The sequence below is a fragment of the Mastigoproctus giganteus genome, chromosome 5 (genome assembly GCF_048544385.1).
Source record: "Mastigoproctus giganteus isolate SK-2022 chromosome 5, ASM4854438v1, whole genome shotgun sequence".
Classification (NCBI taxonomy): Eukaryota; Metazoa; Arthropoda; class Arachnida; order Uropygi; family Thelyphonidae; genus Mastigoproctus; species Mastigoproctus giganteus.
The window spans coordinates 237,987,517-238,011,826 of NC_143579.1; the positions used below are offsets into that span (position 1 = coordinate 237,987,517).

Consider the following 24,310-nt stretch of genomic DNA (forward strand, 5'->3'; position numbering starts at 1 on the left):
AAGAAAATTTCTATACAGAGCCAAATGAACCTATGTTCTATTTTATAAAAAAAATATATCTTAATTTCAATTCAAATTTTTCTTATGTAAGAAGATGGGAGATTTCCTCATTTGCCACTGATCATTAATGATCAGTGGCAAATGAGGGTAGGGTCATTAATGACCCTACCAATCTTTATGTAGCCTGCAAATTTTGACATAACACCTGTCTCTTCGATGTCATTTATGAAAATGAGAAACAGTGCCCCATGAACCAATCCTTGAGGGGCCCACTGAAGAATATCCGTTTAATCACAACCCTCTGCCTTCTCTACAGCAATCAGTCTTAGAATCTTACCAGTAATCCAAATCTGTTCAAGCTTACACAGTAACTTCTCACGACTGACCTTTGCTAAAATCCAAATAAACTATGTCAAAATTGTTCCCTAAATCCAGCTCATGAGTAACTGTGTCAAAATAGCCTACTAAGTTAAATATGATTTACCCTTAAAGTTGTGTGTCCTTCAGAATTTCACATCTATCTAAATATCCGTGGATTGCACTCTTAATCTTTGCCTCCAAGATTTTTTTCTACCACTGAAGTCAAATTAACTAGTCTGGAATAATGTGCCAAATGTATGGTACTACACTCAAGGTAGTGGAAAGATAACAAGGACATGAGGGTAATTGTGCAGTCAGATATGAAGTTTTTATCAGTGCAGACAGGCTGCCAGATCATGGGGTTTTTTCAATTATATATGAGAGGGAGGTGTTTAAAAAAAAACAAAAAAAAAATTTGCATTTGCCCAGTAGTTGTTGCGATTGAAAGATTAAATTTTTTTTTTGTTTGATACCTTAATCTCAAGGCCGCCGTAGCCGAGTGGTCAGGAGCGGGAGTGCAGTAGCACATGCTCTTTGAGTAGACTGGGGTTCAAGCCCCTGACTGCTGAATATGGCTGATCTGCCAACCCACAATGGACCAGCTTGGCAGATTATGGTCCATTTCCCTCAGCATGAATTGTTGAGGAGGCTTCCATCCTGCAGCAGGTTGATAATGGATGCACTTTTTTTTTTTACCTTAATCTCTATAGCAACCACACAAATTTTGGTTTCAATCAGAAATTTTATTTTATTTTCAATGCTTAAAAAAGTGAAGCTTATGGATAAAGTGGAATACAGATCAATGATTTGGTTCCTCTTTTTGCAAGGATGGTGAGCTATTAATGAGAAGACTGCCCATGTTAGTGTTGTTTCACATTGGAATAAATATTTTGAATGTTAAAGAATGTCAGTGCATGAAGAAATTCTAGGATGCCCAGCAACTTCTATAACAGAAGAGTTCTGCAAAACCAGAGTTATTAATCCTGGAAGATCATCGTATTAGCCTCAAAGAACTCACTGCAAAGCTCCAAATTAGTGTAGGATCTGTGAAGAACATCATTCATCAATGGTTGGTTGGTTCTTGGGTTTTATTGGCGCATTAGCAACTAAGGCTATAATGCACCACAACCAGGTGATATAAAAAAAAATTTCTGTTTCACTGACCTAATTACTTAGGTCACCATGTCAAAATATAAAACAACAAAGGTATAAAATGTAAAAAAGATAAATCAATAAAGAAATAACAATAACAAGTAAATATTAAATACAAGTAAAAACCTTTGATTTAAAAAAGCTAAAAATAGCAGACACATGGTACATCATTCATCAGCAGTTGCATATCAGTAAAGAGTCTACTAGATGGGCTCTCAGACTTCTGACCCCTTAACCAGAAGAAGGAAAGGGTTCAAATGTGCACATGAAATGTTGTCAATGTGCAAGGAAAAGCAAGGGGTTTTTCTTATGGCCAGTCATTATGGATGAAACTTGATCCATCACTAGGATCACAATACAATAGAAGCATGCAGAATTACCATCTCCCAAAAAAGACAAAGATGCAATCAAGTGCTGGCAAGGTAATGCTGTCAGCTTTTTGGGATCAGCATTGTGTAGTACTAGATTACCTTCAAAAGGGCTGTTACAGTGATGGTGAAGTATTATTCCGAAGTACATTATGAATGACAACAGTCCTCTAAGCACCTGAGAATAACTTGGTGGTGGTCTCTTCTAAAACAATGATCTGTGGATTCACTTTGGATGATACAGAAATTGACAGAACAGAGTAGAGATTTCATGTGTTGTTGTGGCAGACCCTAGGGTTCCCCCCCCATTAGCCACTGTTGTACATCTTGTGAAGTAGCTTGCGCTAAAGCCAGCCATTTGTACGTAGTGTTTTGAGTATGTAAGTGTAATGATATGGTCTTGTGTTTTCGGCCAGTACAGACATATCAGATAACAGCTGCTAATAAATATGGGAAAAAAACAGAGGAGCATTCTCACAGTCTACTAACCATGTTTTTACTACAGCCAAGGCAGAGTTGCCATTTCTCTTATTTTCTCCAGCAAAGCTTGTACACCAAATAAATTACAAGCTTTTGTACTGAAAGATCATTATGTAATCATGAGTTGAATTTTTTGCTTTTATCCTAGGTTAAAAAAAAAAAAAAATTAAGTAACAAACTTAGGATTCTGTCACATCTAAATCCTTAGTATATATATCTATATCATGGCCTTCAACATATATATATATAGTTCATACACTACTAATCTTGCAGCATCAAATATAGTCTGATCTATTACAATACTGAGAATTTCTATATGTCAAAAGTAAAAGCAAATTTAATTCAAGATGTTTTGTTTAAACAGATTTAAATAATTTAACATGCAATAACAGTTAGAAAGCAAACAAAAAATACACCAAAAAATCCAACAATAAAACATACTACTTTTTACATTTGTACTCAATTTCCAAATGCCTTTGTGAAGATTACCTCAGTTATTTTTAAAAAAAAATTTCATATAAACTAATGTGCTATCCAAATCTGATAGGATTTGGCATTAATCCATTACACTAACATTTTATCAATGACAGTTATATTGGTAAAATGTGTTAAGTCATGTACAGACTTAAGCTGCCAAATGAGGGGTTGCATGTACTATTTTTTTTGCCCCTAGGCATCCACAATACAAGAAAAGAAAAATTAAGTTGTGTATAATGATTGAAGACTGAATGAGTGCAAAATGATATGCGTACAAAAAAATTATATTAATAAAGATTTAATGTATTTCATTTAATCACAATAATAAAATGGAAAGAAAAGCTCAGTGTGAAAAGGTCCTTTTCACACTGAGATTTCCTTTGCAACAAGAGCATACATCAAGGCTATTATTTCAACTCATTCCTTCATATCTACCATTATTTTGCCATCTGGCCTGTTGGCCAGTTCTCATACCCGGATGAGATTTCCCAAATCAGTATACAGTTAAACTTTGGCTAACCAAAGACAACAATACATTCATCTGAAAATCATAGTTCATTGGAACTTAATTTTAAACAATAGATTTCCACTTAACTAGATAATCTTGTCCCAAAATACAATGTTTTGAATTCACTCAGAAATTCTTAAGTTTAGAAACAAAAAGAAAGGAAAGTATATTAATTAAATAAAATCACATTAAAGCATACCAGTAGATAAACTAAATTCAGTATTAATGCAAAGTAAGACAAAAGAAAATTTCTATACAGAGCCAAATGAACTTATGTTCTATTTTATAAAAAAAATGTTAATTTCAATTCAAATTTTTCTTATGTAAGAATATGGGAGATTTCCTCATTTGAGTGCTGCCTGCTCATTAACAAATCTAATATAACTGATAATCAGATGTACTAAGCTTTTCCAAATGAGATTGAAATATCATTTGGGAACAAAATAGGGAAATACAGAAATCAAAACTTAACAATTCTACTGGCAGGGGGGCTTCCCCATATACAACCTGCAAGCCAGTTGAACTAGCATATGCTGCCAAGTCTTAAAGGAAACTCCACACTAGAATTCAGAGGTGGACATAACTTCAAACTGTCAGCCTTAACTATCTGCAAGGGCAACTTGTTCTACTAATCTAAACCTCAACCCCCTGTAATTTTAATTTATGGCCCCAATTCTGGAATTCTCTATAACAATGAAAATCTTTTTACTAATCTCTCTCAGAGCCTTTAAACCTCAATCAGGTCACCTTTGAGGTGACTGGTTGCCAAGTCCATGTAATTGAAGCTTTTCCTTATACAATCATCCTTTTACTAATCTCACCATCCAAGATGCCCATTTTTGGACTCTTTCAAGAAGCTGTCTTTTTTTCAGATGTCTCCATACTTGAACAGAGTATTCCAAATTATGACCTGCTTATTTCTACAGGAGGACATTCAATAAACAATTGATAGGACACCATGGACTTTCCTGGCTGCCCGTTTACACTATTCAGAAAACTCAATATCTGCCTGTATAATAACTCCCAGGTCTCTTTCCTCCTCTACTGTTTTTACTATTGAACATTCAGTGAAATATGCCATTCTTTGTTTGTAATAGTAAATTGTAATGAATAGCACATCAAGTTAATTGTATCTCATATTGTGACTACCTTCACAAAGAGTTACCATGTATTGCACTATCTTGAATAAGTAACACTTCACCAATGGAGAAGACTTATTTATTCTCAGCAGATACCACCACCCAGATGGCACTGTTTCAGGGCTTGTTGCCCTATAATCGGTAGGTAAGCAGGTACCCTGGTGTTGCAATCATGCCAACCTAGTTATGAAGTATAACTTCACAATATGAGAGATGCCAAAGGGTGTACATAGTAATAATTACTAAGTTAAAAAATGCACAAAGCATAAGACATTACGAATTTAAATTTGCTATTGAACATTCAGTGAAATACACCATTCTTTGTTCATAATAATATGCCCCTTTTTAAACAATGGTTGCCACAATGGTTAATGGCAGTTATCAGGGTGAGCTACTGCAACAAGATCTAGGAAAATTTGTTCGATGGGCTGAGAAATGACAGTTGAAGTTTAACATTGACAAATACAAGGTACTGTATATGGGTAGAGGTAATCCCAGAGTAACTTATCAATTGTGTGATACTATACTCAGGGTATTGTAATGAAAATTTCATTACACTACTCTGAAGGGGAAAATGAAAGTCTTGGGGTTAATTGTGCAATCTAAAGGGAAGTGTGCAAACAAAAAGGAAAATGGAAAACCTGGGGTTAATTGTGCAGTCGAATATATGATATTTAATTTGAGCAATGAAGACATGCTACCAGGACAACTCATGGGGGTTTGTCAATGATATACACAAACTTTGCTAGCACAGAAAGGGTGATTATCCCTTTGTATGAGGCCATGGGTAAGCTGCATTTTGAGTATTCTATATCTCACTTTAGGAACTGTAGATCTTCTGGAATGGGTCAGAGAAGGGAAACCAGATTTGTGAAGGGAACAAAAGGATGCTCTTGCCTAGAAAGAGCTTCAGTTCCACAAATTGCAGAATCTAGAAATTAAACAACTGTAGGATGATCTGATCAAAGTATTTAATGTCTTGAATGGACTGAGTAAGCTCAATGTAATGTCATTTTTCCTCTTGCTAAGACACACACAAGAGGGGTTATAAAAATCAAGTTGAAGAAGGATGGTTGCAGTATAGAAGTGCAGAAGTTTGCCTTCAGCCAGTGAGTGGCTGATTTGTGGAATAGGCTTCCATTATGTTGGGGAACTAGATAGTTTGAAAAGAATTCAAGGAAGAACTAGTCAAATTCAGTACTGGAGGAAAGGGATTTGGGTGTTCAGTACTGTAGGAAAGGGATTTGGGTGTTACAATATGGTCAGACATGAAATTTTCTGAGCATTTAAACAGGTTGCAAGGAAGGCCCATGGTGTCCTATCGATGATCTATCGAACTTTTGCAAGTAGAGATAGGGACGTGATAATCCCATTATATAAGGCTTTTGTTAGACAACACTTGGAATACGATGTTCAAGTATGGAGACTGCACCTAAAGAAAGACATCGAGCTTCTTGAAAAGATGCAAAGACGGGTAACTTGCCTGGTGAGATTGGCAAAAGGACGTCCTTATGAACAAAGACTTTGAATGTGGGTTACAGAGTTTGGAAACTAGACACCTTAGAGGAGATTTGATTGAGGTGTTTAAGGCTCTGAGAGGCATTAGTAAAATGAATGAGGACGAAATTTTCAAGATTATGAATGATGCCAGAACTAGAGGACATAAATTCAAGTTACGGAGGAAAATGTTTAGATTGGACTGCAGGAAGTTTTATTTTAGCCAGCAGGTTATAAATTACTAGAATAAGTTGCCTAATGGGTGGTAGAGGCTGACAGTTTGGGGAAATTCAAAGGTCACCTGGATAGTACCTTCGGGTGAGGAAAGTGCATAGGATAATAGGTTTAATTTCCTTTCCTTTTTTCTATCATTTTATTCAGGGTTTTTTTTTTTTTTTTGGCTGGTGCAGCATAAGCCATAGGCTTCCTTGCACTATGCGGCCATTACTAATACTAACTTCTTAGAGGGTATAGATGGGTGTGAAGTGTGTAGTTTTTTTTTTTTTGGTTGATGCTATATAAATTTGCCACTAGTACTTATTTTCAATTACCACCAGCCACTAGTAATTATTTTCAATTGATTACCACCAGTTTCAATTGATTACCGCTAGGAGGGAGTATATGATGAGAGCCTTGTCGAGCAATTCGACCCTGGAGAGATTGTGCAAGGCTCAAGGGGTAGAATTTTTCTAAGCCTGGTCTGTGCTCGTTAACAGGAGAGACTGCTTCTCCAGGGATGGGATACACTTAAATAGAAAGGGTGCAAGAATATTTGCTGATGCTATCGAGGCAGAGTTAGGTGGGTCGGAAAACTGCTAGCTTGGGGGGGATACACAGACTAACAGTAGCCGCTGGTAGAGGTAAAAGTGATTCTTGCACTACTTCTATTGAAATGCAATTGAGCAGCAGCCTGGAAAGCAAGGCAATGGGGATTTCCAGAACTGCTGGGAGTCAGTGGAACAAGTAAATACATGGGCTGTGTTAGGGTAACTAAGAGTAGAAACAGGTGCATGTATACTTGCATGTTCACCAATGCTAGGAGTTCGGTAAATAAATTCGATGAGCTTGAAGTGCTAGTCAAGACATCAAAGGCAGATATTATTGGGATATCAGAGACATGGTGTCACACAAATATAAGGAATGCAGAAATGGAATTTGGGGAGTACAATGTGTACAGAAAGGATAGACAGAACAGAAAGGGAGGAGGGATTATGCTGTTAGTTAAGAAACAAAATCTAAGGAAGTGCATCCAATTGATGTTGGTGGACAATGCAATGTTGAGTCTGTTTGATGTGACATAAGCACTGGGAAAGGAAAAATAAGAGTAGGCCAAATGAATCTGACGAGTATAATGAGCAATTGTGTAGAGAAATAGTGGGCCAGTAAATCAGAGTCTTATAATGGGGGATTTTAATTTCCCAGAGATTGACTGGAATTTGCGGATTGGTCACTCACACACTAGCAAGGCTTTTGTGGATTTATTGGATGACTGTTTTCTACAGCAGCATGTTCGGGAGGCAACTAGAGGAAGTAATACTCTTGATCTGATTATCAGTAGTGATTCTTCATGCAACAAGAATCGGCAGATAAAGGAACCACTAGGTGGCAGCGATCACAATGTGCTGAAGTGGGATTTACTCAAAGAGGTAACTACCATCAAGGGTAAAGGGAAGGGTTTTTGTTTTCATAAAGGTGACTACAGTGGGACCAACTGATGCTACCAACAGCAAATTCAAAATGGGAAGCATTCAAAGAATTAATCTTGGAAAGTACTAGGCTTTTCATACGATGGCGCCTTCGTAGCCAGGTGGGAAGGATCAGCAGTGCGTAGCACACGCTTTCTTGATTAGACCAGGTTTCGAGCCCATCACCACCAAATACGGAGGATACGGAAAGGTCAGGGAATGACCACCGCATATTCCCGGAGCAATATGGCCTTAGTTGCTAATGCTCCTAAAAACCAAATAACAACAACAGCTTTTCATACCAACAAAGAAATATTGTCAAGGTTTAGGCCTAAATGGATGTCAGATAATTAGACATGTGACAGAGAAGAAAAATGCATGGGATACATATAAACTAACATGTGACACAGAAGCCTATGAGAGATATAACCTCCTTTGTAACGAAGTTACAAAGGAGGTTAGGCAGGCGAAGGCGGATTACGAGAAGTCTTTGGCAAGGGATGCAAAGAATTCTTTACTTATGTAAACTCTAGAAGGAAGGGGATGAATCAGATTGGTCCACTTGATATCGATGGTTCAACTGTTGATGATCCTGCTCAGGTAGCTAACAAACTAAATGAATATTTTGCATCTACATTCACACATGAGGAGTTATTCAGGGAGGGGAATGCCAGAAGTGTATTCAACTCAGGCAGTAAGCTAGATAATCTTGTAATACCTGAGAGTACAGTGGAGGAGAAATTGTTGAAGATAAACATAAGAAAGGCACCTGGGGTGGATGGAATCTATCCAGTTATATTAAAGGAGGCAGCAAAGGAAGTAAGCAAACCCTTAGCCATAATTATGAGAGCTTCCCTGGACTCAGGGGAGGTACCCATGGACTGGAGATGTGCAAATGTAACCCCAACCTACAAAGAGGATCAAAGGGAGACACAGGTAATTACAGACCTGTTAGTTTAACTTCTGTTCCAGGGAAATTAATGGAGGCACTGGTTAAAGAAGCATTGCAGGATCATCTAGACAAGACTTCAGTATAGCTCGGACACAGGATGGAGAAGTCTTGTCTGACAAATTTGATTGGATACTATGATGTAGTCACAAAAGAACTGGATGCAAAGAATAACTTTGATATCATATATTTGGATCTTAGAAAGGCCTTTGATACTGTTTGATACATGGAAGACTGCTGCACAAATTGGAGCAGTGTGGCATTGGAGGAAAATTGCTGCTATGGATAAAGGGATGGTTGAGAGGGAGAAGACAGAGTGGTAATCAATGGACACTGCTCTTTGTGGACTAATGTTATTAGGGAGTCCCTCAGGGTTCAGTGTTGGATCCATTGTTTTCTGTATTTATAAATGATATTGATGGTATATCAGGGTTAATGTTCAAGTTTGCAGATGATACGAAGGTTGGCAGGGTTGTTAATTACAGTACACTGGTGCAACAGGATCTAGAAAAGTTGAGCAGATGGGCTGAGAGGTGGCAACTGAAGTTTAACATTGAGAAATGTAAAGTACTACATATGGGAAGCAGTAATCCCAGAGTAATGTATCAACTCTGTGGTACTACACTGACAGTGGTTGAGAATGAAAAGGACCTGGGGGTAATTGTGCAGGCAGATATGAAGTTATCTGAGCAGTGCAGACTGTCTGCAAGAGTAGCTCAGGGTGTCTTGTCAATGATATACAGGAATTTTTCCAGCAGGGATAAGGAGGTGATTATCCCCTTATATAAGGCAATGGTCAGGCCCCACCTTGAGTACTGTATACAGGTCTGGAGGCCTCATTTTAAGAAGGATGTAGAGCTGTTGGAACGAGTACAGAGAAGGGCAACAAGATTAGTGAATGGAACAAAGGGTTGCTCTTACAAAGAAAGGCTTAAGTTTCGCAAATTACAGTGTCTGGAGACTAGGCACCTTCGAGGTGATCTGATTGAGGTGTATAAAGTCTTGAATGGTTTGAGCATGCTCAATGCTGATGGGATTCTTCCTCTTGCTCAGAATAATCATCTGAGAGGGCATAAATTCAAATTAAGGAAAGACAGTTGTAGGATAGATGTGCGGAATTTTGCCTTTAGCCAGCAGGTGGTTGATTGCTGGAACAAACTTCAATCTGTCATTGTAGAAGTCAATAGCTTAAATAGATTCAAGGCAGAACTTGGCAAACATTTGGAGCAAGGGGATGGGTAAAATAAGGGGTTGTTTTTTTTTTTTTTTTTTTTTTTTGGCTGATGCTATATAAGTTTGCTTTCTTGCATCATGTGCCCTTGCTAATGCTAACCACTCAGCCAGCACTGTTCCAAAGCTATTTGTCTTCTTAACAGTGAAAAAGTAGGTACCATAGGTTGTTGTTTGGAGCATTAGCAACTAAGGCCATATTGCTCCGGGATATGCGGTGGTCATTCTCTGACCTTTCCACATTCTCCGTATTTGGTGGTGACGGGAGGTACCATAGGTATAAGGGGTGCCAACCCAATTGTAACTTATTCACACTATATCAGAGATGTCAAAATTATGCTTCTTAGACTAATAATATTTTAGGGCAGACAGCTGCAACTGTGTAATAATGATGCAAATGCACCAAGTAATGTCACTTTGAATTTCAAGAAAGTTGAAAATTCAGCAATGTAGTAATGATGCAAATGCAATATCTAACATCATAGTTAGTTTCCCAAAGTTCAAGGCTTTCTGGGCCGTTTCTTAATTTAAATATAAGTATTTATTTATATACACTCAGTAATCACTAAATTATGACCACCTACCATTAGGTAGGATGTTGGGCCACTGTTCACACAGATAGCCACTATTCACCTAGGTTCTGACTCCACTAGATGTTTGAAGAAGTCTGTTGAAACTTGCAGCCATGCTGCCTGCAGGACTGTCTATTGTCAGAATAGATGATGGTTGTGTGTCCATATGCCTCATTTCCCATTCCAACTAAAATAACCTACAGGTGTTCAATTGCATTGAATTCAAGCAAATTTGGAATGATGGGTGATATCTTTCACTACATTCCTCAAACCACTCATGCATAATGTGGGCCTGATAACATGCAACATTCTCATCTTGGAAGATCCAATTTCTGTCCAGGAAAAGATGCAACATGGTAAGGTGCACATGGTCTCCTAGAACTCTCCATGGTCCATAGAACTCACCAGTGAAACAATGGGCACCATGCACGATGGGTCCATGAACTCTTGTTGCTCACACCAAGGCATCCATCAGTGTTCCATCATGTATTTGGACTCATCTGACCAGCACACTCATTTCCAGTCCTCCAGTATTTAAACCTGCATGTTGTTGACACCACAGCATTCACCACTGATCAGCAGTGAGGAGAGGGTGCCTCTTAGGTTGTCTGCTGGGGAATCCCATATGTCTGATTGGGTAGCGAACAATCATTTTGGATATTGTTCTTGCATTACCATATCATATAGTATAGTGATGTCAACTATTGCACAGTGACCTGTCGTAGAGTCAGTAGAATGTGCTGCACCCTTTGCTCACTATGAAGGTCCACCTTGCGTAATCATTTACAATTCTGTAGGCAGAAGGTGGTTTAACCCATTCAACATCATCCTTTGTACACCTTAACTACAGATGGCCATGAGCAACTGACAAGATATGCTATTTCCGAAATGGAAGAATCAATTCACCAGCTCACATAAACATGCCCCTTTGAAACTCAATGATATCTTTACAACATCCCATAACTATTAATTTATCACTGACTTCCAACAACCAGATAAATTATGACTGCTACAATATACAAAGCTGTTCTGCTTTTTATACTGCAAGCTATGAGGCATAATCCATTACAGATGGAGTGGTCAATTAGTGTAATGTTGGGAGCCCAAGATTACTAGAGAATGTTTATTTTCTGTGAGTATTTTCTGTCAGATAGCTGATGGATTAAAAAAGTTCCTGTTTCATAATTGGAGAAAGAATTAAATTTCTACATGTAGCAAGTCATTTTCAAGAGTGAAACCAAATCATTCACATCACAAAAAACAGATCATTCTGCGCTGCTGCACATTTCCTGGGGAAAAAAAAAAAAAAAGACTGTGGCTATACTTTTGCTACTGAATAGTGATTATTACATAGCTGTTAACCCTTCAGGTTTATGATAGAGTCCTACAAATTGGGGTATTAAAAGAGCTTTTTATTTTGCAAGCTATGCAGCAGTCCATTACAGTTGTTATTTGGCTTTTAGGAGCATTAGCAACTAAGGCCATATTGCTCCGGGGATATGCGGTGATCATTCCTTGACCTTTTCACATCCTCCATATTTGGTGGTCACAGGCTCAAACCCCAGTCTAATCAAAGAAGCATGTGCTACACACTGCTGCTCCTGCCCACCTGGCTACGGAGGCGCTAGTCCATTACAGATGGGCTGGTCACAATTTAGTGATCACTGAGTGCATTCATTAACAGTAGACAATTTTCACTGAAGGGGCTACAGAACAACAGAAAAACTGAATAGATAAATAAATCAAATTGCTCTTAATATACATAAAATTGACATAATTTATATTTTGTATTAATTTTTTCGACACATTTTCTTGGGTCTTCTGCAGACCAGTGGAATAATCTTTCAAGATGATTTCCACTCAATTAGCAGGCCAACTCCAACTTGGAGCTGGCCCACCAACTGAATAGCACCAATACAGACTATTCAAAATTGAGTGTTTAAGTTTATGCATTTTAATATGAAGGTAATTTCATTCCAAATTTAAAAACTAGTTAGAAATTATGGCTTGAATTTTGGTTCCTCTTAACATTAAGATTTCAATATTCATTTATAGTGACACATTTTACTTTTTTAAATAATAAAAATTAATTTTATGAATCTTTGGAGTGTTCCAAGCATTTTTTTTTTTTTTATTAACCTTTAGTTAAAAAAAACTTTAAGTTAAGAAATTTAGTTTAGTTAAAATTATAAGTTATGCAAAATTTGTGGTTTAACAGTAGAATTCTTGGTTTGTTTAGAATGTATAGTTCATCTTCAGTACTGATAATTTAAGTTTCACAGGTTCTGCTCTATTACATCTAAGGTAACTGGGAAGATCTGAGATAATCTTCTATTAACATTTAGGCTTATTCTAATTCCCAATAACAATTTGATCTTGTTTTTGGGAATGCATAGTACAACTTGCAGTTATCAGTACCATTAGAAATTTGTTTGTGAGTAAGTCAACTCTTCCAAGTAAAAAAATTTCCAACTTCTGTAAGAAAAAAAAAAAAGTTCATTGAGATATAAACTGAGATTTTATTACAAAACAAAATCTAACTTAATTTGGCTCTTTACATCACAATTTTAATTAAAATTGAATTTATTCAATATTTCAAATTCTAGACTTAAATTGACATTAAATTTAAAAGGTTTATTTTTGAGCAATTTTATCTATTTGATGGAAAATTCCTTTAAGTTTAAATTACTCAAGTTCAATAAACTATGATTTTTGTTTACAAGTGTGGAGGGATGTCTTTGATTAGATAAATTTAGTTAAGTCTCACAATGCCTTTCACACCTGATTAAACTTTATTTCTTTTGGAGAAATATCAGCATATTGTAACAATTATTTTCTATACTACATGATGAACATTGGAAAAAGTGCTTTGTTTCCAGTTTTATGCTTGATAGAACTGGTAACAAATAGCTTCAAGTCTTCTGTGGCCTTGCACTAAAATAACTGTATATACATTTAGTAATATTGAGTAAATACTGAAATGATTTGTGGCCTCTCACTTATACATCCTCACACTAGATTAACAAAAAATACAAAGCAGCAACACCAATTCTGTAAACAAACTTATGTACAATACAGGCTGAACACAACTTATTTTATTCTCATTCATTTTACTTTCAAAAAAGTGTGCCATGCAGTTTGAGGTAGAGAATAAGAATTCATACGAGCTGCTTAGGACTTTGTAAAGTCCATTTGTGGTTGTCAAATTCTTCTTTATGAGATCTAATGGTTAAAAACAGCCTAAATGATATGCCTTTCAAAATCATCTCTAAAAAATCATACTGCAGCTTTATTTAAATATCAAGCTTTCTGTTTTCCAATAATGCAGTTCTCAATTTTTCTCTATTAGAGGAGCTTGTAAAAAAAAAAAGAAAAAAAAAAGTGTACTATGCTATGCAAATGAACATGGCCACAAAAAAAAAAAAGAAAAAAAGAATCTATGCTTAATGTTTAGTAGCAGTTACTATGCAACATTACAGCATATCCTAAGAATATATAGAACTGAAATAGGTAAAGTAAACAGACTAATAATTGTAGTGAACTATTTTAAACTATTTTATGAAATTCAAATATCTATTTGAAAAAAACAAACCTTTTACCTTACTAAATTTTTGGGCCACTTTTGCTCTATCAACTGAAATTTTAACTTCTTCTACAGGAATACTCTGATGATCTTCTTCATCAGATCTTGTAAAACTTGATTTCTAAATAATAATAAAAAACCTATTTTGGCTTTCAGAGATTGAAAATGATTAAACCACTATTTAATATTCTTTAAGTTTAAACAAATGAATTGAAGGTATTTAACTGTATACAAATACAATGTGAGAAGTTAACTTATAGTTCCAAAATGGCTTCCTTTAAGCTGTACTAAACACAACTGCAAAGAAAATCACTTTTTTTTTCATGTTTATAATATAATTCACTTAAAATGATTAACATTTATTCATTCTTGTATTCCATCAACTAAAGAATTGCAACAAACTATTTCAGAAAACTAATAATGGGCTGTTACAATATAACTTATAAGATGTAGAAATGAGAATACCTAAGTCAGAACTGTGATATCACTCACAATACAGCCAAAGCAGCTCTTGCACCATAAGGGGGGAGGGGTGAAATTATGCACTACATATCCATACAAATATAAACTGAATAGATAATTCTATTCACATGACCAGATGTCTGTTTGATGTATATGCCTCTGTTAGGTGTGCCATGAAATATATGATCACCATTCCTGTGCATTGTTATTGACCTTTAGGCAATTTCAGTTTTTATACCTCCACCACTGTATTCTATATTTCATGACAGAAACAGAGGTGCAGACTTATTTCTGTATCCGTATGATACAGAAATAAGTCTGCACCTGCAAGATCTGAGTGAGGTGTTTAAGGCTTTGATTGGACTGAGAAAGCTGAATGCTGATAAATATTCATTTGACCAGATCTGTTCAATATATATATATATATATATATATATATATATAGAATCCAAATATTACAGAGTTAAATTGTAAAAATCTAAAATTATTAAGTGTTACATATAGAACTAACCGATTAATGCCATCAAACGATAGAACATTACATCGGACGTTAGGTATGTCCAAATTAGATAAGTTATAGTGTAATGTAAGTACCTCCATAGTTTGAAAATCGATGTAACCCTGGCCAACCGTACCTCCTGTATACATGAAAAAATACATGAAAAATAAAATATTAGGTTAATTAACATAATAAGCCTTACATGGGAACCCATTTTGCAAGAGACTTTGTCGAGGGCTAAACCCCTACAAAATAAACAACCCATGTTAGACTGAGCCATCGGTTTCTGTTATCATCTGCCTGTATGCCAAATCCAAATATCCATAATAATGGATAATTCATCCAATTTAAAATTAGGTTATAGTAAAGACTATAAATCAGTATAAATCTAGCCGTCCAAAAAGGGTTATGTCTAACCATAATTTGTAAGAATACAGGCTGGATGATATTTAGCCCTAAGGGCTAAATATGATATTTAGCCCTAAGGGCTAAATATCATCCAGCCTGTATTCTTACAAATTATGGTTAGACATAACCCTTTTTGGACAGCTAGATTTATACTGATTTATAGTCTTTACTATAACCTAATTTTAAATTAGATGAATTATCCATTATTATGGATATTTGGATTTGGCATACAGGCAGATGATAACAGAAACCGATGGCTCAGTCTAACATGGGTTGTTTATTTTGTAGGGGTTTAGCCCTCGACAAAGTCTCTTGCAAAATGGGTTCCCATGTAAGGCTTATTATGTTAATTAACCTAATATTTTATATTTTTCATGTATACAGGAGGTACGGTTGGCCAGGGTTACATCGATTTTCAAACTATGGAGGTACTTATATTACACTATAACTTATCTAATTTGGACATATATATATATACATATATATATATTTGAAACACACACGAAATAGGTAAAATAATGGGTTTAAAAGTGCAATGGTAATCGAGAGATAAAAATAAAGATAGAAATAAATTTAAAGATGATATGACAAATGCACCCGAGTGCTAATTTACGCATTCATATCAGGACTTTAACAGACTTATCAATTCTACCTCACACACGCACGAAATTAAATAAAGTATATTAAAGAATTGTAATATGGTTTATGAACTAGGGACACTAAGCTTTTTTTTTTTCAGAAAAACCCAACAACCAACCATAATGACTATAAAGCATTTAGGACTGAAGCCTCAAGCTATGGAAAAGTCTAGACTATGTATAAGTATAGTGCAAAGCATCAATAATACATAGCCAAATCTGAATTAACAGAATGTTAGCAAAACGGCATCGTTTTAAGTTATATCTCATATTGTGAATACCTTCACAATGAGTTGCCATGATATTGCACTACTTCGAATAAGTAAATGCTTCACCTGAGGAGAAGACTAATGTTACTTATTCTCAGATAGATACCACCACCCAGGCGGCACCATTTCGGGGCTATTTAGCCCTTCTTCGGTGGGTGGGTAGGTATCCGAGTGATGCAATGATGGCAAAATAGTTATGAAGTATAACTCCACAATATGAGAGATGCCTGATGGTGTACCAAAGAATGGCCAAATAGCCCTGAAACGGTGCCGTCTGGGTGGTGGTATCCATCTGAGAATAAGTAGCATTAGTCTTCTCCTCAGGTAAAGTTACTTATTCGAAGTAGTGCAATATCATGGCAACTTGTTGTAAAGGTATTCACAATATGAGATATAACTTAAAACGATGCCGTTTTGCTAACATTCTGTTAATTCAGATTTGGCTATGTATTATTGATTCTTTTGCACTATACTTATACATAGTCCAACCATAATGAATAAACACACGAGAGGATTAGGGATGGGCATAGAATGCTAACTACAAATGGTAACTGGAACTATGGAAAACATAGGGGAGGGAAACAAGAAAGTACTTATTTCAAATGTCGTTGTTGGGAGTCACCTGTTGAAATCACAAGAGATACAGAAATAAGTGGGCACCTCTGTTTCTGTCACGAAATACAGAATACAGTGGTGGAGGTATAAAAACTGAAATTGCCTAAAGGTCAATAACAATGCACAGGAATGGTGATCATATTTCATGGCAGACCTAACAGAGGCAGAAAGCAAAAGTTAAATGTCAAATAGAAAGATAACTCACTGAATACAACGAAGTATGAAGCCATAAGAACCACAAAGCCACGTGAATGCATATACATAGGCTGTATACCATTGCAATCCCGAGTGTTGATAACTGGAGACAGTGAATTACCAAAATGTGTTGAAAAGTCTAATCAAATATGAAGAATTGCCCAGTATAGAAAAGAAAATTTGGCTTTCAAAGTAGCAGTTGATAGGTGCTAAACTTTACAGAGGCAAAAAAAAGTTGGTAAAGGAGGAAAATAGCATCTCTATATTACATTCGGTAAACTAATGGCTCACTAGAAATAAAAATATAGGGTAGTAGGAAAGTAAAAAGTATACAGAATATAGGGGAAATAGGTGGGCTTGGGCAGTTCGAGGTTGCAAAAATCCATTCTTTTAGTTAGGACCTGAACATAGTTCTGGGAGTGTACGTCATATATTTAAGTTACTTATATCACCATTTGTAGTTTATATTCTATGCTCATCCCCAATCTCTCATTTAACCGTTATATATTCATTATGGTCATTGGGTTCTTTCTGCTAAAAAACTGCATCACTAGTCCATAAACCATATTACAATCCTTTAATATACCTTATGAAATTAGTAAATTATGTGCACTTACTCCAACATCAGTGACAGAGTAATGATAACCAAATATACAAAAGCCACAGCTTGTGTAATTTTATATACCACTAAATCAAAGCCTCCATTGCTCCTCACTTCAGAAACTAGTATACATGTGAATACTGGACACATACTATAGTGCTCAAAAAGATTGTGAAACATTGATTTAAGATTAATGACTGCAATTTCTACCTTCTACAGTTTTAGTAGAGCAGATTTTGTAGTGAAATTTTAGTTTTTGCAGAGTAGCTCTCAAATTATTTTTTAATTAAAAAAAAAATCATACACATCTATATATGTTAGATGTACATTAGTGCAAAAGCATCATTTTAATGTAGCCATCTACCAAAGTAGTTAAATTAATTAAATTGGCATTGTTTTGGTTATATCTCATATTGTGAATGCCTTCATGACGAGTTGCCATGGTACTGTACTACCTTGAATAAATAACACTTCACCAGAGGAGAAGACTACTGTTATTTATTCTCAGTGGATACCACCACCCAGATGGCAGTTTCAAGGATTGTTGGCTTCTCTTCGGTGGGTGGGCAGGTACCCTGGTGTTGCAATGGTGACAACCCAGTTATGAAGTATAACTTCACAATATGAGAGATGCCTGATGGTGTGCAGTGATATACACTAAAATATTTAAGGGCAAAGGCCTCAATGCTATGAGGTAGAATGACTAACATGTAGGTTAGTGCAAAAGCATCATTTTAACGTAGCCATCTACCAAAGTAGTTTAATTAATTAAATTGGCAACGTTTTGGTTATATCTCATATTGTGAATGCCTTCACAACGAGTTGCCATGGTATCGTACTACCTCGAATAAATAACACTTCACCAGTGGAGAAGACTACTGTTATTTATTCTCACCAGATATTGTGAAGTTATACATCATAACTGGGTTGTCACCATTTCAACACCAGATTACCTGCCCGCCCACCCACCGAAGAGAAGCCAACAAGCTTTGAAACGGTGCCATCTGGGTGGTGGTATCTGCTGAGAATAAATAACAGTAGTCTTCTCCACTGGTGATTGTTTGTTATTTAGGAGCATTAGCAACTAAGGCCATATTGCTCCGGGGATTTGCGGTGGTCATTTTCTGACCTTTCCGCATTCTCCGTATTTGGTGGTCACTGGCTCCTCCACTGGTGAAGTGTTATTTATTCGAGGTAGTACAATAACCATGGCAACTTGTTGTGAAGGCATTCACAATATGAGATATAACCAAAACAATGCCAATTTAATTAATTAATTTAGCTACTTTGGTAGATGGTTACGCTAAAATGATGCTTTTGCATTAACCTAGTAGCATGAGGCCTTGGCCCTTAAATATTTTATAGTCTATATATGTTACATAAACTGTACCATAAAGTAAAAAAATAATTTATCCTCTCTAGACAGCCCTGGATGGAAGAATTCACACTTCATTATTATGGGCAGCCAGATTTAATGGCAGTCACAATGGGCTATGCTTTTTTTTTTTTTTTTTTTTTAATGGCAGTATACAGGCTAGAACCCCACCTTATTTGTGCCTGAGCAAATGAATTTCATGAACATTTAGAAAAGATTGCTCTAATTTCTAGGTTAACCAGTAGAATGTACACATACCCAAATCAATAATTTAGGCACTGTACCCTGTGGAGATATAGGAAATGAAAGGAATTATACAACAGTTAAAACAAAAATTACAATAACAACTACCCAATTATAGTAGTATTACAGTGAAGAAGATTAAACCAAACTTGATAAGGTCACGTTTGCTTTCCCCACTCCATTCATAGGTTTTTCTACCTAACCTCCATAGTTTATATATGACAGTTATGGTTTATAACCAACTTTACCATTACTTATTTCTTTGTAAGATATAAAGGGAGCATCAGTTTAGTGAATTAAATCTACCATCATTGTGGCAACACCAAAAAAGTTATTGTATATGTCAGGCATAGCCTTTCTTCGCATAGCTTTCAGAAAACTGATGCACTACGTAGCAAACATTTTCATATTGTGGAGGCATTTCACCATGAGTTGCCATGCTATTGTACTACTCTAAATAAAAAACACTTCAGTACAGAAGTATATAACTAGTTAAATTGTATACTACTATAGTTTAAATAAATGTACGACAGAAAGACTAGGCCCAACAAGACTTTTTACGATGACTTATTAGCTTTCATAGCTCAAGGCTTTTGCCCCAGACTAAAAAAATATTTTCAATATACACCTAACAATAAACAGATTCCATACGATACAGTTTGTCCAATATACATAGTTACAAACAGTTTAGGCTTTGGCACACTGACTATGATTACACCAAATAAGTAACCATGTAAAAAAAAAAAAAAAAACCACCTTACTTCAAACTTCAAGTTTAGTGACCAAATGTTGTATGCTTTTTCAGGTTTTTTTTTTTTTTTTAAACACAAAAAAGCAAAGTTTTGACTTTGTGCAATTACAAGTAATACTTTTAATTGTAAAGCAGTTTTTAATCAGTCCAAACTAGATCTTAAACAGGCTAAGAGTGGAAAACTCTCTTGTCAAAGCTATTGGCCATAACTTTTGCCCATTTCTGCTCCCACCTCTGTCAAAACACCAGATGGTTCTGTTGTCACTTCAGCCAAGGATAAAGCTTAAAAGCCTGAAAGCATCCCATTTTTCTTCCAACTCGTGTATTAACGATCTTGGTAAAACACCTCCCACCATTCCCAACCTGCTCCATTCAATGCCTCCTGCGGTCTTCGGTTTTCAGTGTCAATCCACTGGTGATATTCTGGCTTATGTTACCCATTTATGGACTAATTCAATGGAAAGGTTCGGTGAAACACAAGTAGTTGCTCTTGACATCTCAAAGGCTTTTGATCGTGTTTGGCATAAAGGTCTTCTAAACAAGCTTCCATCTTATGGTTTGCCAACTGTTTTTAGTAATTGGTTATCCAGTTTTCTCTCTGATTGCTCACTGAGGGTGATGGTAGATGGCTCTCTGTCTTCTAACTTCTCCACTAATGCCGGTGTCCCCCAAGGTTCAGTTCTTTCCCCCGCTCTTTTCCTTTTGTATATCAATGACCTTCCATTGACTGGAAATCCTATCCATAGTTTTGCCGATGATAGCACATTGCATTCAACTTTCCATTTTGAGAAACCTTGTCCTGCTCAATCAGCTTCAAGTTCTCGAAAATCTGCTGCCAATTCCTTAAATGCCGATCCTTCAGGTAATTCTCCAGTGGGGCAAAGACAACTTAGTTGATTTCAACCCTTCTAAAACTCAGTCTTGTCTTATATCTCGCAAAAAGGATTCTTCTGCTCCTATGCTTATCTTTAGTGACACTCCGATTTCTAGGCAAAATGATATATCTCTTTTGGGGATTACCCTGACTTCTAATCTCTCTTGGCACAAGCACATTACAAATATTGCTTCCTCTGCATCTAAAAAACTTGGTTTTCTCTTTCGCTCTCGGCGTTACTTTTCTTCCAAACAGCTGCTCACTCTGTATAAATCGCAAATCCGCCCTGCCATGTAATATTGTTCCCACATCTGGGGTGGTGCCCCAAAACCTCTCTCAGGCTTCTTGATTCCATTCAGAAGAGGGCAGTTAGGTTAATTAATGATTCATCTCTAACAGAGTCTCTCCACTCGCTTTCTCATAGACGTACTGTTTCTGCTGCATGCCTCTTCTACAGATACTTCCATGGGCACTGTTCTTCTGAATTGGCTTCTATGATTCCCTCTCTCTCTTTCAAAACAGTCCGAACACGTGCCTCCACCAGCCAACATCCATTTACTGTCCAGCTTCAAACCCACAGAACCAACTTTTCATCTTCCTCATTTATTCATTCAACTGCCGTTTTCTGGAACAACCTTCCTTACGTATTTCCTGAAAATTACAATCTACAGAAGTTCAAGTCCAATGTCAACAAATATCTTCTTTCGTCTTTTCAACCTCCAACCCAAGCACGGTACTAAGTACTATAGGTTCCAATACCTCTCGTGTTTGGGGTTCTCAAAAAAAAAAAAAAAAAGGAAGTCAGGATTTTGACAAATCTCGTTGCTCAGAAAGCTCCACGTCCTAATGGCATTTCTCCACTTGTTCTCAAAACCTGTGCTCCTGAACTTACTCTTCTTTGCTGTCTTTTTCACTTTCTTATTCCAAAGGTATTTTTCCTCTGCTTGGAAATTTGTTCATATCCAAACAGTTCCTAAAAAGGGTGACAAATCCCTCCCATCCAATTATCGTCCCATTGCAATTACTTCTACACTTTCTAAAGTAATGGAGAAATCAATTAACCGCCAACTCTTAAACTACCTTGAAACCTTCCGTCTGATCAACAATCGCCAGTATGGATTCAGTCAGTGTCAATCCACTGGTGATAATCTGGCTTATGTTACCCATTTATGGACAAATTCAATGGAAAAGTTCGGTGAAACATAAGCAGTTGCTCTTGACATCTCAAAGGCTTTCGATTGTGTTTGGCATAAAGGTCTTCTAAACAAGCTTCCATCTTATGGTTTGTCAACTTTTTTTTTTTTTGTAATTGGTTATCCAGTTTTCTCTCTGATCACTCACTTGAGGGTGATTATAGATGGCTCTCTTGTCTTCTAACTTCTCCACTAATGCTGGTGTTCCCCAAGTTTCAGTTCTTTCCCCACTCTTTTCCTCCTGTACATTAATGACCTTCCATTGACTGAAAATTCTATCCATAGTTTTGCCGATGATTGCACATTGCATTCCACTTTCCAGTTCGAGAAACCTTGCGCTGCTCAAGCAGCTTCTTCTCGAATATCTGCTACAAATTCCTTAAATGCCAATTTCCAGGTAATTCTTCAGTGGGGCAAAGACAACTTAGTTGATTTCTAAAACTCAGTCTTGTCATTATATCTCGCAAAAAGGATTCTTCTGCTCCTATGCTTATCTTTGGTGACACTCCGATTTCTAAGCAAGATGATATATATATCTTTTGTGAATTACTCTCTTATAATCTCTTATTATCTTATACTCAGAAAGACTTATAATCTCTCTTGGCACAAGCACATTAAAAATATTGCTTCCTCTGCATTTAAAAACTTGTTTTCTTTCACTCTCTGCATTACTTTTCTTCCAAACAGCTGTTCAACTCTGTACAAATTGCAAATCCACCCTACCATGGAATATTGTTCCCACGTCTAGGTGGTGCCTCCAAAACCTCTCAGGCTTCTAGATTCCATTCAGAAGAGGGCAGTTAGGTTAATTAATGACTCCTCTCTAACAGAGTCTCTCCACTCGATCCAGACATACTGCATGCCTTTTCTATAGATACTTCCATGGGCACTGTTCTTCTGAATTGGCTTCTATAATTTCTGGTCTCTTTCAAAACAGTCTGAACACATGCCGCCACCAGCCATTTACTGTCCAACTTCACATTCACAGAACCAACTTTTCACCTTCCTCATTTATTCATTCAATTGCCATTTTCTGGAACAATCTTCCTTCATACGTATTTCTTGAATATTACAGTTTACAGAAGTTCAAGTCCAAATTCAACAAATATCTTATTTCATCTTCTCAACCTCCAACCCAAGCATGGTACTAAGTACTATATGTTCTAATACCTCTCGTATTTGGGGTTCTCATTAAAAAAAAAAAAAAAAAAAACACTAGTTGCAAAATCATCCAAAACGAGCAAATTTAAAATAGCCATAAGAATGATTGGACTATTTCCAAGAAACATTCTAAAACAATTGTCATAATGAATTCTCATTTTTAAGCTTCTTCAGATATAAAATTCCTATCTTTTACAGTTTCATTTATAAGAATCAGCTCAAATCAAGAGACATGTTTCAGAGGTACATAATACATTAATAAATACATTATCAAGACAGCGAAGTGTAACTAAATGTATAAAACCTAATCCTCTTCGGACTTGATTAATTTAAAAGCAATAATTTTAATACTTAAAACGTTCAAATACAAATCATTTCTAAACAAGTTCCTTTTAAAAAAAAAAATTTAAATATATATATATATACACAGTCGATTCCGGTTATTTGGGACACGTCAGGACTAGGGCATTTTGGTCCGATTAAGCGGCTACCCCAATTATCCGAAGTTTCATGTAAAAAGTTAAAAATACAATGGATCCCCACTTTACAATTGGTTCACTGTACAATCAAATCACATTACGATGGAGTCACCACAGTAAAGTACCGTTCACTATGCAAAGTGTAGTAGGCACTGGTCATTGTGATCACATTTGTGAATTGAATTTTAATTCTATTAAACAGCTATTCTATTTAGCGAAAATAGGAGGAATATTATCCACAGGCTATAAAAGTAAAGGAATATTAAGCACAAATTTACCGTTTATTACCTTACCAATTAAAAAATGAAATGATACGTGAAAATCAGAAGAATTAATACATACTGTAATATGTACATACTAACTAGTTTACATTTCTGTTCACCGACATTTGTGGGTGGGGATTAAAATTTAAAACCGTAAAAAGATGAGCAATCAATAACAAAGAATATGCCACACACAAATTGCAAGTAACACGATACGCACGCACAAGTGAGAACGGAGTAACAAGTTATGAAGCTTTAAAAATAGGAATGAAGAGAAGATTCTG

General features: G+C 36.1%; 1 protein-coding gene across 16 annotated transcripts in view; it reads right to left on the bottom strand.

Moving 5' to 3' along the window:
- The window catches only part of LOC150086311 (uncharacterized), a 452,317-nt gene that overhangs the window by 204,416 nt on the left and 223,591 nt on the right, over positions 1–24,310 (bottom strand). For all 16 annotated transcript variants that reach the window (XM_090374473.1, XM_090374476.1, XM_090374471.1 and 13 more), the window contains one exon: positions 14,017–14,121. In XM_090374473.1, the coding sequence (XP_090230599.1) occupies positions 14,017–14,121 (105 nt within the window). The remainder of the gene's footprint in view (positions 1–14,016; positions 14,122–24,310) is intronic.